At 39.3% G+C, this 18,720-nt stretch overlaps 1 protein-coding gene across 1 annotated transcript in view; it reads right to left on the bottom strand.

Moving 5' to 3' along the window:
* LRCH2 (leucine rich repeats and calponin homology domain containing 2) overlaps positions 1 to 18,240 on the bottom strand; it is a 123,605-nt gene extending 105,365 nt beyond the window's left edge. The window contains exon 1 of the mRNA XM_049767563.1: positions 17,898 to 18,240. Coding sequence (XP_049623520.1) covers positions 17,898 to 18,240 — 343 coding nt within the window. The remainder of the gene's footprint in view (positions 1 to 17,897) is intronic.
* Positions 18,241 to 18,720: the final 480 nt, after the last annotated feature.

Below are 18,720 nucleotides of genomic sequence, written 5' to 3'. Positions count from 1 at the left end.
GGTTAGGCACGGGATGGAGTTTGGGGAATTTGGTGGAGGGATGTTGACACCGATGGTGGGATTAGTACTGAAACATTGTATGTCTAAAACTCAGTATTTATAAATAACAATGTTTTAAAAAATTAAATAATATTGTTTACAGCAGCATTAATCACAACAGCATACAAACAACCTAAATGGCCAATAATAAGTAGTTCCGTAATATGCTATATTTAAGGGGTCTAGAAAAATCTACAGTGGAGGGTCGGAGCAGTAGCAAAATGGTAGGGCTTTTTGCCTTGACATGGCTGATCCAGGACAAACGCGGGTTCGATCCCCAACATCCCATTTGGTCCCCCTCGCCAGGAGCGATTTCTGAGTGCAGAGCCAGAAGTAACTCCTGAACACCACTAGGTGTGGTTCCAAAACAACAATAACAACCACCACCAAAAAAGTACCGTGGTAAAGCACTTTCCTTTAACAAAGCCAGCCTGGAATTGATCTCTGGTACCAAATGTGGTTCCCCACGCACTGCAAGGAGAGATTGCTGAGTGCAGAGCCAGGAGTAAGCCCTGTGCACTGTCAGAAGTAGAATCCCAAACAAATAAAAAATGGTATATCCATATACAGTTAAATACAAAACTAATTCCATGACTCAGTCAGTGAAAACTGATTTTTAACAGAGGAAATGGAGAAAAGCATCAGCAGTAATAAGAAAGGGGCATTTTGAGTAGTAAAATATAACCAGAAATTTGGTGGAGAAAATGGTAACAGTTAACACATATATAGTGGTGGAAAGCTAAACTCTTGAACATCTATAATACTATAAATTAATACCAATGAAAAACTTAAAATTATTTTAGGAAAAAATATGAAGTTGCCATCAAAAAGAGTAAAGTACAGATCCACTAAGTAATCTGGATGAATCTAAGCAATTTATATTAGATAATATAATCACTTATATGTAATATAGACTACTTTTATTTTGTTCATTTTCATTTTTTATTTTAAAACTATATAAGTAAATAGTACTTTCAAATGTTCTTTATTTAAATTATATTTGATTATTACAGTGCACTGCATATTATTCTAGTGCTACTAGATTATGACTATTTTTGGTTTGGGGGGGGCCACACCCAGCGGCACTCATGGGTTACTCCTGGCTCCACACAGAGATTGCTCCTGGGTCAGGGGACCATATAGGATGTCAGGGATAGAACCCAAGTCAGTCCTGGGTCAGCCGAGTGCAAAGCAAACATCCTACCACTGTGCTAACACTCTGGCCCAGATTATGACACTTTAGTAATTATAATCAAAACCAGAGTTGCACATTTAAAATTTTACTCATCCCCTGCATCCCAGATGGTCCCCCAAGCCTGCCAGGAGTAATTTCTGAATGCAGAGCCAGGAGTAACCCCTGAGCACCTACTGGTTTGAAGAAAAACATTGTATTCAGTCTACAATAATGAAGAACTGTATGAAGTGAGAGAGAACTTGAACAAAATAATAAATTTAAGAAAAGTGTTACTTTTTCCAGTTAAAGATGATGAAAGACAGTCTAATACAAAAATCACTGAGAACAGGGACGAAGAAAACCCATCTGAAAACTATTCAAATAGCTATTACCATAAAGCCATAATTACTAACTAGATAAAGGGATGGGAGAGTTTAGAATAATTCCCACATTTATAATCTTGATGACAAGACAAATATAAATAATAAGAATCCACATTTTAATATTTTAAGTTGGATAAAATACTGAAACGTCATTGTTCATATTATTTCCTTCCCTTATTCATAAATGTAAAAAGCTAATAAATCCTTCTTCCCTCAAAACTCATCTTCCTTCTCGTATGCAGCTTTTTCTGGCATTCTACAAATAGAATCACTTTTGAACCTGCACAGCATGACGTTTGCACTTGTAACATTTTTAATTATTTCTAAATCTAGTGACTACTGACATTTTGGTGTTCAGACGACTTGTTCATTGTAAGCTATTTACCAACATCTCTGGACTATATATATATATATACTGGACATTCAGAAGCACCACTTGTGACATTCAAGAATGTCTTTATCAAGGATATGCAAATTAAAGCCACACTGCACAGGAGAATGGCTTACATCGAAAAGAACAAGAGGTCGGGATCTCGCTCAGCAGCAAAGCAAGAATGAGATAAGGGTTTAAGGCCTGGCAGCGACTGGCAAAAAAAAAAAAAAAAACAGTGTTGGAGAGAGTATAGAGCAAAAGGGGTCCTCAGTGGTGGTGGAAATATAAATTTGTGTGACCATACAAAAATGATATTGAGCTTCCAACCTAAACATACAATTGCCATATGATCCACAATCCCAATTTCAGATAGATCCAAAGAATATGAAAGCATAATATTATATTATGCCCACCCCAATAGTTATTTACAATTGCTATTTCTAATAGCAAATATACAAAAGCCACAAAGGTACCTTCCAATATATGATTTAATAATGATGCACAATTAAAAAAATGATACTATCTTGTCATTCACAGTAAAACAAAAGCATTGGAAATTTAAGTGAACCAAAATAAGTCGGAAATGGAAAATGCAAAAATCATGATCCAGTAACGATTTTACCCATGTGTGCAAGCCAAAGATATAAAATGATAAACAGACAAAATATGTTTAAAGTTCATCAACAAACACTGACAGAGGAAAGGTGGAAGACAGATGGGGACAGATATAAAAATGTGATGCATTCTGGTTATAAAAATAAATAAATAAATAAATAAATAAATAAATAAATAAATAAATAAATAAGTGTCCAGGAGATTCGAGTTATAATTCCTACACCCCACAAGGCCTCCTGTGCCCACCAAGAATGATGCCCTATGCATAGAGTCAGGAGTAAGCCTTGAATGCTGCTGGGTGTGGTTCAAAAACTAAAAACAAAATGGTAAATAAAAAAAAGGATTTATTAAAGAACATGCATCTGTGTAAAAATCAAATTTTTGTTTCATGTATTAATAATAAATCTTCTAAAATCCAGAGTAAAATCAGCCATATCCTTTTTTTTTGTTTGTTTTTCAAGCCACACCCATTTGATGCTCAGGGGCATCTTCAAGGAGGAAAGAAACACCACTGTCCAAATAAGTGGAAGCAGAGATAAACAAATCGAACTATTAAAATGAGAAACTTGTTCACTTCAAAGTAAACAGTGACTAGGGCAAAAAGGTTACCCACAGAATGAGAGACACTATTCACCCAATACGTACCTGATAAGGAGCTAATATGTAAGACACACAAGGTACTGACAGACTTAACGGGAAAAAAATCTAACCTCATTAAAAATGGGAAAAGAAATGAGTAGATATTTCCTTAGAAAAGAAATACCCATGGCCAAAAGGTGCATAAAAATGTCCTACTTCACTATTAATCGAAGTCTTTTTTTGCAAGTCAAAACAAGATGTCATCTCACGCCATAGAGACTAGCATACAAAGAACAAGAACAGCCACTGCAAGTATGGTTGTGCAGTGAAAAGAACTCTCACTCACTGCTGGTGAAAATGCTGTGTAGTCCATCCTTTCTGTAAAACAATATGGCTATTCCTTAAAATACTGGAAATTGAGCTCCCATATGATCCAGCAATACTGGGGATATACCCTAGCACCATAAAAACACAAATAAGGTCCTCTGCACTTCTATATTCATTGTGGCACTATTTACAATAGCCAAAATCTGGAAACTACTCAGATTCTCAACAACAGATGAATGTCTAAAGGAACTGTGGTTCCTTTAATGACAACGCAGCTGTTAGAGAAAAAAAATGAAGTCATGAAATTTGCCTATACATGGATGGACATGGAGGCTGAGTAAAATAAGTCAGAGGGAGAGAGATAAACACAAAATAGACTTATTGATGTGTGGGATTTAAGAAAAATAAGACAGTATAGTAATAATTCCCATAGACAATAGAGATGAGTGCTGGAAGGACAAGCCCAGGGTATGAAACTTACCACAAAGAGTAGTAAGTACAGTTAGAGAAATAACTACAATAAAAACTACCATGACACCAATAAAGAAAGAAACAAAATACATGTCTTGAATGCAGGCAAGGGATGGGGGGGGGGGAATGTGGGACATTGGAGACAGGAAAATTGCACTGACGGGGGATGTGTATTTTATGAGTGAAACCCGATTACAAACATATTTATCACCATGCTGCTTAAAGAAATAAATAAATTATTTTTAAAAAAGAAAAAATGCCAACTAATTGGTTTTGTCAACTGAATATATAGTTTCTATATAGTTTCTAAGAGAAAGAAGTGCTAGTGCCAAACTGTTAAAATATATAGAAATTAAAATGTCGGGGCCTAAGCAATAGCACAGCAGTAGGGCATTTGCCTTGGACTCGGCCAACACAGAACAGACCCCGGTTCTATTCCCAGCATCCCATATGGTCCCCTGAGCCTGCCAAGAGTAACCCTGGAGCGCCACAGGGTGTGACCTGAAAACCAAAAAAAAAGAAAGAAATTAAAATGTCTTTATGTGGACACATTATTGTCCTCTCAGTTTGGAAAGAGGAGTACAGATAGGACAGATGTCAGCATGGGCACCAGTCTGAGGGAACAGCTTAGGGGAAGAGACTGTCAGTGGCACTGTTAGCCTGAATGATCACTGTTGATATCAGGGATCAAAACGTCTGTTTCTTGTATGATGCACCTGAGATGGGATGGCAGACAGGCCGGGTGTCAGAATGGGCATCGGGCTGAGGGACCAGCCTGGAGAAGATATTGGCAGTGGCACTGGTCACTTAAAGGGCCCTGTTTTATATCAGGAACCCAAAGGTTCCCCTATACACACACATCAGCCTTCCTGTATGGCAGACAGTTTTCTTCTCTCTTTTTTCCCTTTAGGCACCATGGTCCAAATTCTCATAAAATGCCAAAATAAAACTTGTTTATGTACAGATCCTTAAATTACAGATATTAAAGCAACCTAGCTTGAACATTCCATCTGACTTTCACAGTGCCCAGGGAGAGATCTTTTCCTTGTTAGGGGATCTGTCTGTGGTACAAATTTCTGAAAAACTGACCACTTTCAACAAGAAGCAGTCAGATGATTTCTTGGTCCCTATTCACCTGCCACAGTTGGAGCCCTCTGTGGAAATGAAGGAAATAATAGGGACAAATTGGAAACAAATTGGACCATAAGGAGAGAAAAGACTCTAAGAGAAAGAATTACAAACATAGACTGTCAGATGGTAAAAGGATAGGTCTGTTTGTTGCCTGATAACCAGGATGAGCTAGGCCTGAGGTTTCCAGATGTTAGCCATCCCAATACCCCCTCCCACCCTGTCATTCATGGCCTAAATTTAGAATATAACAAAGAAATATCCACCCACCCTCCCCAAAAACCAAAAAAAAAAAAAAAAAAGAAATATCCACCCGCCCTTGTTAAAAATGCATAAAAGGGGAAGACTTTTCAGACTTTCTCCAGAATCCTATTTTAGGAGACCCCTCCCATAATCTGTGAGATTTCCTACATTCTTTTTCTTTCCTTCCCTTTCCCTAAATAAATGCTTTCATTGAAGAAGAAAAAAAGAAAAATCCACTTTTTTTTTAACACTCAGCAGTGCCCTGAGGTGCTAGGGGCTAGTCCCAGTCATATCTAGACAATTGGACAGAGAGATCAGTGCTCTGACCAGAGGAAGTGATGATGTTTCTGGAAAACACCAGGCCACCCCTGTTGTGCTCAGGGCATCAGGGCCACAATCAGAGTTTTGGGTCTCCTGCTAAGGGGACCATAATGTTCAGGGGCTGGAACCAAGATCATACATCCCTAACCACCGTGCCTTTTTGCTGACTAATTTCTTTCTTACAAACACATCCGGTAGGTCCAAGGAGACAGTTATCCATATTTAATATATGATTCTTAGATTACAAACCCTGGTTTCTTTATTATAGTTTAGATAACATGGATAAAATAGTGTCAGTTTATTGCTTTTTAAATATCTATTTTGGCACCAATGTTACAAACATGTTTGTAGTTGGGTTTTGTCATAAAAAGTACACACCCTTCACAAGCGCAACATTCCAACCACCAATGCCCCCCATTCCTCTCTTTCCCACCTCCTGCTGGTCTTCAAGACAGGCAGGCATTCTTATGTACAAAGTCACTGCACCCATCATTACAAGTGAATGACCAACGCTCTCCACCAATGTCCCTGTTTTACATTCAGTCCACATCATCATCACATTCTCCCATCCATTTCCCCCTTTATTTGGCATTCTCAGTTCTGTATCTAGGGTCATGAATTAGTCATCATTTGATACCTTTCATGACCTTGTCTTATTGCTCTAAATACCAAAAATGAGTGAGATCATCAAGTATTTGTCCTTCTCCCTCTGACTTATTTCACTTAACATGATACCTCTAGCTAAATCTGCCTTGCAGCAATAACATTGTTCCATCTTTTTTCATAGCTGCATATTATTCCATAATGTTTATGTCACAAATTCTTAATTCATCTGTTTTGGACATTAGGGTTATTTCCATCTCCTAACTATTGTACTGAATGCTACAGTGAACATGGGTGTTCATGATTAAACATATTTTTGTATTTTGGATTTGGAGGCCATACCTGACTTGCTATGGGATTACTATTATCTGTGCTCAGGGATAATTCCTGATATTGCTTCAAGCACTATGTATGTGCAGTATGGGACACTGAGCAAGGATTGACTGTATTTAAGAAGTGTCTTGTCCCCTCCATTCTCTCTCCAGCCCTTTATAAACATCTTTAAAAGTTTAAAAGATTTGGGGCTGGAGCAGGTACATGGTCTACCCAGGTTCAATCCCCATCATCCCATATGGTCCCCTGAGCTTTCTAGGAGTACCTTCTAAACACAGAGCTGGGAGTAACTCCTGAGTATTGCTGGATGTGGCAAAAAAAGTAAATTATTTTCTACTGAGAAAGCCCCAACTTACTACTTTTAAGCATTCAATATTTAGGATAGACATCCAAGAGTCTCTTAGAGTCATAGACATTTAACAAAACTACTTTTGAGTAAAATACAAATTCAAAATATTCTAAATCGTTTAGACAACATAAAATTTAAGTGAAAATTTACATCAGAGATCACTTTTATTGTATTGCTGTCTCATATATGATAGCCATAGTATTATGCATAAAATTCCAACAAAAGAGACGAAGTCATTCATTTTTTAGTAAAAGCAGCTTGGTACCACAGCTTATAGTGTTCAAGGATCATTCCTTGGGCTGAAGAGTCATCCATTGGGTGTCCATATAGGGTACTACTAGGTCAGACACATGCAAAGTCACACACAAGTATCATGTCACATATAATTTTTATTGAATCACTGTGAGATAGTTACAAAGTTGTTCATGATTGAGTATCAGTCATAAAATGTCCAACACCCATCCTTTCACCAGTGCATATTTCCCCCACCAATGTCGTTTCCCTCCCCATAAGCTTGACCTTCCTCCTGCCTCTACCACAGACATTTTTCTTCTCTTGCTCTCTCCTTTCATTTTTGCAATATTGTTACCCAAGGGGAATCATGCATATTACTTTATCTCTTTTTATCGCCCAGTTCTTTTACAGTGATCATTTCCAACTATCATCAGAGTCTTAGTGTTCCCTTCTCTGCCCTAATGGCACTCCTTACTCTTTGTGGCAAGCTGTTATCATGCACAAGTTCTGCTGGCCCCCACCTCTATTGTCTTTGGATATTATTACCATGCTATCTTCGTTATCCCACAAATGAGTGTGATCGTTCTATGTTTAATCTCTCCCTCTGACTTATTTTGCTCAACATAGTACTCTCCAGATTCATCCTCTACACTCCTATACATTGCTTGTGGCACTATTCACAATAGCCAGAACCTGGAAACAACCCAAGTGCTTGAGAACAGATTGTTAAATAAACTGTGGTCCATCAACACAATAAAATTCTACGAAGCTCTTGGGAAAAATGAAGTCATGAACGTTTCTTATGCATGCGAGTCTTAACCCCTGTACTATCTCTCTTGCTAGTTGTGAAGTGATAAGGCCACAGAGATAAAAATAACTGGTAAGGTGCTTGCTTTTAATGTGCCTGACCCAGTTTTGATCCCCAGCATCACATAGAGCCTCCATGGCCTGCCAGTTGTAATCTCTGAGCCTAGAGCCAGCCGGGTGTAAACCCAGAGCACAACTGAGTTAAAAAAGATTTTAAGGGCCCGGAGAGATAGCACAGTGGCGTTTGCCTTGCAAGCAGCCAATCCAGGACCAAAGGTGGTTGGTTCGAATCCCGGTGTCCCATATGGTCCCCCGTGCCTTCCAGGAGCTATTTCTGAGCAGACAGCCAGGAGTAACCCCTGAGCACCGCCGGGTGTGGCCCAAAAACAAAAACAAAAAAAAAGATTTTAAAGGGACAAGAATTCTGTCACAAATGAGAATATAGAGAATTACAATGTATAAAAACAAAAAGCTTTTCTTTTCTTTTCTATTAAGAAAAAGGTTTTTTTTTTTCTTGGAAACATGTCTTGTTTTAAAAAAAAGAAAAGATCCATAGCTTAATTTTCCATTACATCCCATTTACTGGTACTCTCTAAGGAGAATGCTATCAACTTGCAATTTATTTAAGACAAGCAAAATGTAACTATTGAAAGTCAGTTTGACCTTTAGCAGACTCAAAACACTAGCTTAAGTGAGATTCAGTATAAACTCAGTAAGTCATTATTATCAAACTGAAGCTTACTTGTTTTCCACATTAAATGTTTCCCTGATGTGTAAATTAGCTTTGTCCATAAAAATGAAGCAGGTAAAACTTTGTGAAACTTCAAAGATCAAACTATAAGGTATTTAAGAAGTGCATAAAATCCTCCGAGAATGGCCTCACAGTGTGATCATCTCTGCATCGGCTGCTGAAATGGGTAGACAGTCACTTCTACAAATTTTCACTGCATGCTTTGGAACATACACAAATACATCCCAAGAACTTAACATGCTCTAAGTCTTCAGTTACTTTTGTTTCTGAAATGTGTCCCTAGCATCGTATCATGTTGTCAATAAATAAACAAAAATCAAAAGATTACATTTCGAACATCAAGCAGTACCCCTATAGCCTCAATTCCAAAATATTCCAAGCAACCACTTTAGTTCTTTAACCTGTTCTGCTGTACACCCATTTTCAAAAGCATCTAAGGGAACTGTTTACTCACATCTCTCTAAGCCTTTTTTGACCCTGTTGACTAAACTTAGTACTATTGTCTCTACTAATCAATCTGCTTTCCCTGATAGCATGGCATTGTCTCACTTCTTTAAGATTAAATTTATCACATTATTGTCCTGTTACATTTATTCCTACCTACGCCTTAGTGAAAGCATTTAAGTTACTATTCCCTTGCATGGTTTACAGTACCCACTCTGTCCTTTCTTCCACTGCTCTCAATTGAAAGTCACTCTTCCACTTGCATTAACATTGAATTCAGCACAGAGAATATCCTCTCAATCACTGCATAGGTTTGAAGAAATAAAGAGCAAACCTTCAGTTAAGATATGCCCTTAACACATGTCATTCTTGATTAATAAAATTTTGTAATACAATTTGCAACTGTTTCTCTAGCTTCATAATTTGATCAACAGATTGTTTATTTCATGATCAAGCGTATACCTAACTATTAGGAAACATTCTCAACAATAAGCAAAGGCCATGAAGTAAGCCATATGCCACAGCTGCATATCTCTAATTTGTACAGTATTTTAAAGTATAAAGTGTTTAATATATTGTACATAATTGTTTTCTTATTAGAAACACAGTGAGATGTGTGTCATGCATATAGAACTATTTCATGAACCTTTCAGAGACAAAAACCACAAGTCTCTTTTCTATTAGCCATAATAATGTTTCCAAAGTTAGATTCTTTAAGCAAACTTTTACTTGTAATATTATCCAAAATAGAGGTACAAAGACAACGCTATGTAAATACCACTCAAAATACAAAACATAGTAAATCATAGACAAAAAGTATGTGACCTATGGAGCTATACAAGCTATTTTTAGGAATAAACACCCTATATTGTAATGTTTATTTGAAGCAAAAGTCTATTATAAGGAACAGGTTACAATAGAAATAGTACTGGAAAGATGCCTAGGCTCTGACCAACACTCTGCTTAACACTAGACATTTAATTTTTGAACATATAATTTAGTCTCTCTAAACAACAAAAAATGATTGTAATGTACTCTGTCGATCTCATACTGTTTTTATCAAGATAAAATATATATGAAAGTGCTCTAAAATGTATAAAGAACTGTGTATACATGACACTATTTTCCATGATAAACATATCCTCAAATTTTAGATATTTTAATGTGAACTTGCTGAAGAAAAAAAGTAATAGACAATTATGCCATATAATTCTTTACTCAAAATAAATCATCACAAGCTCAGAAACTCAAATTCAATCTAAATAAATTAGAATGTGTCAACTGTCAAACGTGTTTTACACTCAATTTTTTAGGGAAATATGCATTATACAAATCTGGCAAATATTTGCATCGTCAGAAACTTGCTATAGCAAGTTCATTACTTTTGATGTATTGAAAGAGTCTTCACCTTTTTAACAAAATCAGACACTGCAAACTTTATATGGCTCCACTTTACAGCCAGAAATGTTCCACCATGCACTATCCACATGTGTGAAACACTATTATTGACTTCTTGATTAAAGGAAAGTCTATGATTAACCATAACAAGAAGATCTAATGTGTATAAATATTCCCTAATCTGTTCCATAGACTGGTTGCTTATAGACATAGAGATGCATAAAAAAAGCAAAGGGAATCAGGCTTATTTATAGGACTAGTAACAGTGAAATTTTTTAAATTCAGAATTTCTTTAGGTAACCAGTACAACCCTTTTCAATCTCTCCTAAAGTCAGCAAATGACCAATAGGATTAAAAGTTATGTGTCCTTGCCTTGTGACAGGACTGTGTGGTTCCATCCCCAGTACCTCATATGATCCTCTAAGTAATAACAGAAATAATCCTTTAGCAAAGAGCCAAAAGTATCTCCTGAGCAAAGCTAGGTGTGGCCCAAAAGGAACAACACAGAGTTAGAGGCAATTTCTCTTTTTTTTTGTTTTGTTTTTTGTTTGTTTTGGGGCCACACCCGGAGGTGCTCAGGGGTTACTCCTGGCTGTCTGCTCAGAAATAGCTCCTGGCAGGCATGGGGGTTCGAACCAACCACCTTTGGTCCTGGATCGGCTGCTTGCAAGGCAAACACCTCTGTGCTATCTCTCCGGGCCCAAGGCAATTTCTCTTTACATTGGTAAGTCTAACCACACACCTTAAAGACAAGATACTATCTTTAAATCTTATGAGCAACTTCTTATGATTTCTGTTTTTGGTTTCATTTTTTGGGTGTGGGGGGCACATCCAGCAGCTCTCAGGGGTTACTCCTGTCTCTGAGCTCAGAAATCTCTCCTTGCAGGCTCTAAGGACCATATGGGATGCCAGGGATCAAACCACTGTGCTATCGCTCCTTCCCCCTGATTCCTTATTTTGATGTTTTCATATCTGTGAGGATTTTAAGCACAGATTACCTAGAAGGCAGATCTATTCAAAATACTCATGAGTACTGATGAGTGTGCCTCCAACCTCAAAACAAAAGAATAAAAACTCCTGAGCACAAACAACTTGAATCAGGCATTCAAATAAACTGGGAAACTTGGCCTTTTAAATTTTGAGAAAGTTTTGAATTCTATCCCAGCAAAATATGTGGAGTAAAGCTAGAGAGGAAAAAGTAAAGAAACAAGAGAGTTGCATGATGGGGGCAGGAGGGAGAAGAATGAAGGAGGCAGAAGAAAGATACCAGAAATATAAAGATGGTATTGCAGTAATAGTACAGGAGTTATGGCACTTGCCCTAACCCAGGTTTGATTACTGGGACCAAACATAGTCACACAAATATCACTAAGTGTCATACCTGAGCACAGAGCCAAGAGTAGACAAGCCCTGAGCACTTCTGGGTGTGGTTCAAAAATGCCCCCCTAAAAAGCCAATCCAGAAATACAAAGATATATATATATATATATATATATATATATATATATATACAAACACCAATGATAAACTCTGTCAAAAGCTACATACCTATCTATACATATATATATACATACATATGCCTACATATACATACCTATATATATTTTCTGTAAGAACAGTACTATTACTAGAAAAAGATAAGAATTTAATATTACATATTCTTTTTTGTGGGTGGGTCACACCTGGCAGCACTCAAGGGTCACTCGTGGCTCTGAGTTCAGAAATTACTCCTGGCATGCTCAGGGGAACCATATGGGATTCCAGGGATTGAACCCAGGTTGGCTGCGTGCAAGGCAAATGCCCTACCACTGTGCTATTGTTCGTGCCCCCAATACTGCATATTCTAAAAGCACTATTTTCTTAATACAAACTTACTGAATGCTACTAAATGTAGCCCAGAGTTATGCAATGGAGGGGGGAAATAAACTCTGCAACATATATAGGACTGGAGGGTGTTATGCTAAGCAAAATAAATCAGAAGAATACATTCTGTATGATCTCACTCATCTATGGAATAAATATAGAATAAGGGAATAAATAATAATAATATGGAACAAAAACCTGCCCTTGGCCCTGGAGTACATAAAAACAATTCCCACACAGTGAGATAAAGAAGGAATAATAAAGATCAGATTAAATGTGACATGGATAATGGAGAAGGGTCCCGGGCATCTTTGTGATGGTGGGGTAAAGTGGTTTTGTTCATTATAAACTTTAACACTAGTTAAACCATCTTACAAAAACTGTCATAAAATAGAAAGAAATTTTAGCCTCGTAGGAAGGTTCTATTCACTATCATCATAATATGATGGTGATAAAAAGAATCTAGGTCTCGAATACAGACGGGATGGGGGGAGGGGTAATGTTACACTGGTGAAGGGGGGGTGTTTTGGTTATGACTGTAACCCAACTATGATCATGTTACTTAAATAAAAAATATATTTAAAAAAAAGAAACAGGGTCATAAATCAGCCAAATAAAGAAGAAACAAAAAATAATAAGAATCTAGGCTTCATGCTAAGCTATTAGACAGATCACTGAACGCAAACTGCAAGACTTTTGTTCCTAGTTTTGGTTCTGACTCTGTTTAAGTTAGGTTAGTCACTGAACTTTTATCAATGTTTTCATTCTCCTAAAACAGTAATTATTTCTTGAGATTGTAAAATTGAGGTAGGGTAGTTTTGCCCTTAACTACACATCAAAATCATTGAGAACCTATTTTAAAACTAGGGGCCGGGTAGGTGGCGCTGGAGGTAAGGTGTCTGCCTTGCAAGCGCTAGCCAAGGAAGGACCGCGGTTCGATCCCCCGGCGTCCCATATGGTCCCCCCAAGCTAGGGGCGATTTCTGAGCACATAGCCAGGAGTAACCCCTGAGTGTCAAACGGGTGTGGCCCAAAAACCAAAAAAAAAAACAAACAACTAGTCTGACCCCAAAATTCTGATTTAATTGGTCAGGGCGGCGATGAAGCCTGATTATTTGGTTTGTTTTAAATTTCCATTATGATTTCACTATTATTATTATTGTTATTATTATTATTTGTATTATTAGCATTAAACTTTGGACTACACCATTCAGTGCTCAGGGCTTACTCTTCTGACTCTTCACCCAGGAATCACTCCTGGCAGGGTTTGGGGGACTGTATGGTGTGTGCCAGAGATAGGAACCAGTCAGTTAAACACAAGACAAGCACCCTACTGTACTTTATTTGCTCAACTCCTTGTGATGTTAATGTAAAATAAAGCTACTGATTTTTCTAATGTTGCACTTCACTAGCACACACATACAAAGAACAGGGAAATAATTTTTAAAGCCCTCCTCTTTCATTTGAAATATATCAATATCTGCTTCTCCATTTTTACTTCAAACAAGATTCTCAAAACCTCATATCTGGATTAAAATAATAGCTTCCTGATTTGTTATATATTTTCCCTTCCTGCAATCTCTTTCTTTCCGATCCACCAAACCATTACATGCTTGTCTGATCTATTTGATTATGGAACATTGCAGTGTAGTCATTTCAAATATAATATCAGCAAACAACTTTTCATAACTGTACAAATAGTATGTTTATATACATGTTTATGATGTTTAAGTTATCTGAATATAATAACCTCCGTCGTACTCATACTCTATTTCTCTTCAGTTACACCTAAATTACATACAGAAATATTACTTCTAAATAGTTAGTAGCTGATTTTTCCCAAAAACAAATGGTAACTGGATTACCTATGTACTTATTGACATTTAGTGTGTTCCCAGAGAAGAAAAACATCCATTAAAATGTAAAAAGATGATAAAGTGAGAAAAAATTAACTCAAAATTCCCATATTATGTTCTAGAAAATAATAAAGTTTATAATGAATGAATCTTTACCAAGAATATATATGGCTTTGGCAACTGTTAAAGGGTGTTTGACAAAGCATAGTCAAGGTAGCCAGGAGTAACCCTTGAGTGTAGCTGGGTGGCCCAAAAAACAAAAAAAAATAAATAAAAATAAAATATGAGCAATATATTATGTATAATATATACAAAAAGAAAATTCAACAAGTATGTGATTTGTTCCCTGACTTTAAAATGGTATCCATCTTCTCAGGGACAGCAAGATATAGATATAAAAATAATATAAAGTGGGGCCGGAGAGATAGCATGGAGGTGAGGCATTTGCCTTGCATGCAGAAGGTTGGTGGTTTGAATCCCGGCATCTCATATGGTCCCCCAAGCCTGCCAGGGGCGATTTCTGAGCATAGAGCCAGGAGTAACCCCTGAGCACTGCAAGGTGTGACCCAAAAACCAATAAATAAATAAATAAATAAATAAATAAATAAATAAATAATAAATAAATAAATAAAATAAAGTCAGCACTATTGAAGGATAAAGATATTAAGTACCATAAGAATTCAAACAAACACTTGGAAGGAAAATAAATAAGAACAGGCCTAAATATCCAAGCCAAAGTCAATAATTATAGAATCAAGGTACCCCAACTGTAACCATCTAAACTCAGAAGGGCCTGTTACACTGGCAGGCCAGGGAGCAAAGGGTGGTTATACAGGATACACTCTGGGTCTATTAGTGGAGGGAGGTGGTGGTGGGAATGACCCTGATACATTGTATATCTGAATTTCAACTATGAAGGATTCTTTTGATCACAATTGTTTCAGTAAAAATAAAATTTTAAAAATTAGGGCCCGGAGAGATAGCACAGCGGTTTTTGCCTTGCAAGCAGCCGATCCAGGACCAAAGGTGGTTGGTTCGAATCCCGGTGTCCCATATGGTTCCCCGTGCCTGCCAGGAGCTATTTCTGAGCAGACAGCCAGGAGTAACCCCTGAGCATCGCCGGGTGTGGCCCAAGAACCAAAAAAAAATTTTAAATATTAAAAAAATATCAAAGAAACAAAGGAGTTTGGGACCAACTGGTTCTTAGAAGTGTTGCAACTTTGCTGCCCTATTTAGCTCCAATAAATAGTGATGGCCTCCAACCCTTCCCTGGTAGACTGGTCTTAGCTGATACATTTAGAGCTTTCTCAGAATACTTAGAATAGGGGTGGACAGATTCCCCTTTCTGCCTGAGGGCACAGCAAACTCAGAGCCACACTTACACACCCCCATAAAAATGGCTAACTCCACAATGTAATCTTATCAAACTGCCAAGCACCAGATTTTCTGAGCCAACCTAATGTGAAGGTTGCATTGCAGCCCACTCAGCTTATTGAGCCTCAAGAGTAACAGAGAAGGATCAACTAGTAGCAACCAGCCCAGTAGATCCTTAGACAATGACTTTAGAAACACCATTGAGAAGTACTACAAGTTGACTGTAATTATGTTTAGATAATTCCATTCTTACTTCCGGAGGTATTGAGCAGAACTTTCATGATAATTACATTCTTTACCTTTGTGGTGTAACAAACTTTATGAAGTAAATTTAGGCGTTTAGGCTACAGTGCTGGGTGGGAAAATGGGGACATCAAAGGCAGATGGTCACACGGGTGTTTGAACAGTTGATGCCTGAGACAACTGTAGTATGAACAACTTGGTAAAGCAGGGCATTATGATAAAACAAACATAATAAAAATATTGAAAAAAAAAAAGAAAAACTGCATGCTGGGAACAGGGGGTGGAGGGAGGACAACATTGGTGGTGGGAATGCCCCTGATTCAATGTCAATATGTACCTAAAAGATTACTGTAAAAGATTTGTAATTCACTTTGGTAAAAATAAAAATTATTAAAAAAAGAAAAAGAAAAACTGACTCGAATGTAACAGAAAAATTAAAAAAAGAAAAAGTATCAACTATATATATGACTAAAAAGACCAAAATCTCCTAAAATAAGCGTGTGGACGTAACTAGAACACAGAGTTCTAAAATTCGTCTTCAAACCCGGGATGCTTTATAGGACAAAGTAAAAGAAGAAAAACACTGTATTCCCTTTATGACACACTTTGTCACCATTTTTCTTGAGCGTTTTAAGAATATACCACGTAGTATATAGTAACTTGCCCCTACAGTCAGGAACACGCCAACATATTGTTTTTTAAATATTTGAGAGTGAAAGAGTAAAAATCCAAACATGCCTTCCAAAATACAACTCAATGGCCAGGTATGTATTCAGTTCTGAGAATAATCCCTAAGAGAGAAGTGGAAGTCTTTTAGTTGTCCCAACCTTTCTCCAAACATAAACCTTAATTTAATATCCAAACTTGGACACATTTAAACAATGTTATATCTCTAAAAATAATTTTGTCCATGATTTCCTAGAGCAAAGGAGATGAAAACGATCAGATGAAAAAGTCAAGGATTACAAAAGGCCAAAAATAATCTTTCATCACACTGAAACGTACCTCCAATAGTATATTGGCTATAAGGTAGAAGAAAAGAATGAGTAAATTCAAAACAAAACCAAAATAAATGTCATCGACAACAAAGAGTATGATAGAATACAGGATGAACATGCAGACAGGCATTCTGTCAGCTGCAAAGATAGGCCATAAGTCTATAGGTCAAAAAATATATGCAAAATGAAGAGAATATCCTGCTTCTAAAAAATTGTCTTTAAAATTGTGGTGATATCTACCATGAAAAATGAAGGCTCCTGCAGTCCACCAAAGAAATGATTTTTCTTCCCCCAACAACGGCAACCAGAACCGTGACTGAAGCTTTAACTTGCCCCTGCATTAGAATACCAATTTAACCACCACTTGGCTTCAGGGCCATGGGGACAATCTATCACTAAATGCACACGTCTTCCAGAATGATTGGGGTGCACAGGACCTAAGAGCCCAGAAAAATCGTGGCCACGCTGCCTTGGAGCAAATCAAAGGCTTCTGACTATTTGCAAGCATTTGTGCGTGCAATGAACATGTCTAGATGGGGCTTTTAGACTTCATCTGTCCAGCCCCCCCCAGGCCCCCAACACCGTGCCTGTACCGCTGTGCACGCACAGATGATTTGCAGGCATATGCCTAGATGGTGCTTTTCTGCATTGTCTGCCTCCCCCTGCCGCCACCCCCTGCGAGCACGTCTGCTGGTGATTTGCAGCATTGTCTCGTCGCGCACCCCCTAAGCCCGCCGCCCCCTCGGCAGAGGAGAAGGTGCTAGAGACTGGCAAGACCTGGATCTTGATAAAGGGGGGGTCGCAGCTCCCCCTGAGCCGACGCTGGTCAACCGGGGCACCTCCCAGGCCCAACAATGAACTTTCCCCAGCCCGGGCCACCCACTGGCCACCCGCCCTCAGCTGCCGGGGCAGCCCACCCCGATCGGGGCCCCCGGGGGCTCCGCGCCCCTCGCGGCCCGCCGCCCCCCCCCGCCCCCCACGCGTGCTGTCACCTGCTTGGGTGGTGTCCGTCAGGTCGTAGCCGCTGCCCGGGAAGTCGCGGAGTTTCCTCCCGCTGAGGCTCAGGATGCCCGAGCTGCCCGCCTCCTCCAAGGCCCGATCGAGGCTCCTCGCTGGGGGCTGGGGCGGCAGGGTCGCGGGGTGCCACTGCGGCCCGCTGGGGAACGGCTGGCCGAAGAGGCTGGGCACCGGGATGGGCACCATCAGGGGCCCCCCGCCGCCGCCGCCGCCGCCGCCGCCGCTCCCCCCCGCAGCCGGGCCGCCCCCGCCGCTGCCGCCCCCGCCGCCGCCCCCGCCGCCCCCACTGTTCCCACCGCCACCCTGACTCGCCGCCATGTTGGTGGGAGAGTCAGACACTGGCCCCCGACAATCCGCGAGGGTCGGGGCTGCGGAGGACGCATGCGCGGGCGGGGGCGGGCGAGGGAGAAAAGGGGGGGCAGGAAGGAATCCGGGCGGGCTGGGAGGAGGCGCGCCGTGGGGTGGCTGCAAGACCGGGTCCCGACGTGCCGATCGCTGCCCGGCAGGAACAACTGACCTCGGGCAAGGATGCTCAGGCCCCGGAGGACTGTTTTTGGGGGGGGTCCCGCCAAGCTGCCTAGAGCGAAACCGGCGGCATTAGAAGTCACTCGGGGAGAGGTCCCCCAGATCTAAGACGATCCTGCACCTTCTTGCTCCGAGTGCTTTGAAACAAAGGCAACTAACTGGATTAGCTCCATTAGAAGGTTTTGGAGGGTTTATTTTGTTGTTTGTTTTTGGTTTTTGGTTTTTGTTTTTGCTAACTAGGTTTATATTTCAATGGCAGAGAGATTGGAGGGC

Source organism: Suncus etruscus, chromosome X (assembly GCF_024139225.1).
Source record: "Suncus etruscus isolate mSunEtr1 chromosome X, mSunEtr1.pri.cur, whole genome shotgun sequence".
NCBI classification, from domain to species: Eukaryota; Metazoa; Chordata; class Mammalia; order Eulipotyphla; family Soricidae; genus Suncus; species Suncus etruscus.
Note: the sequence above shows the minus strand (reverse complement) of the source record. Positions and strands in the feature narration are given on the sequence as shown.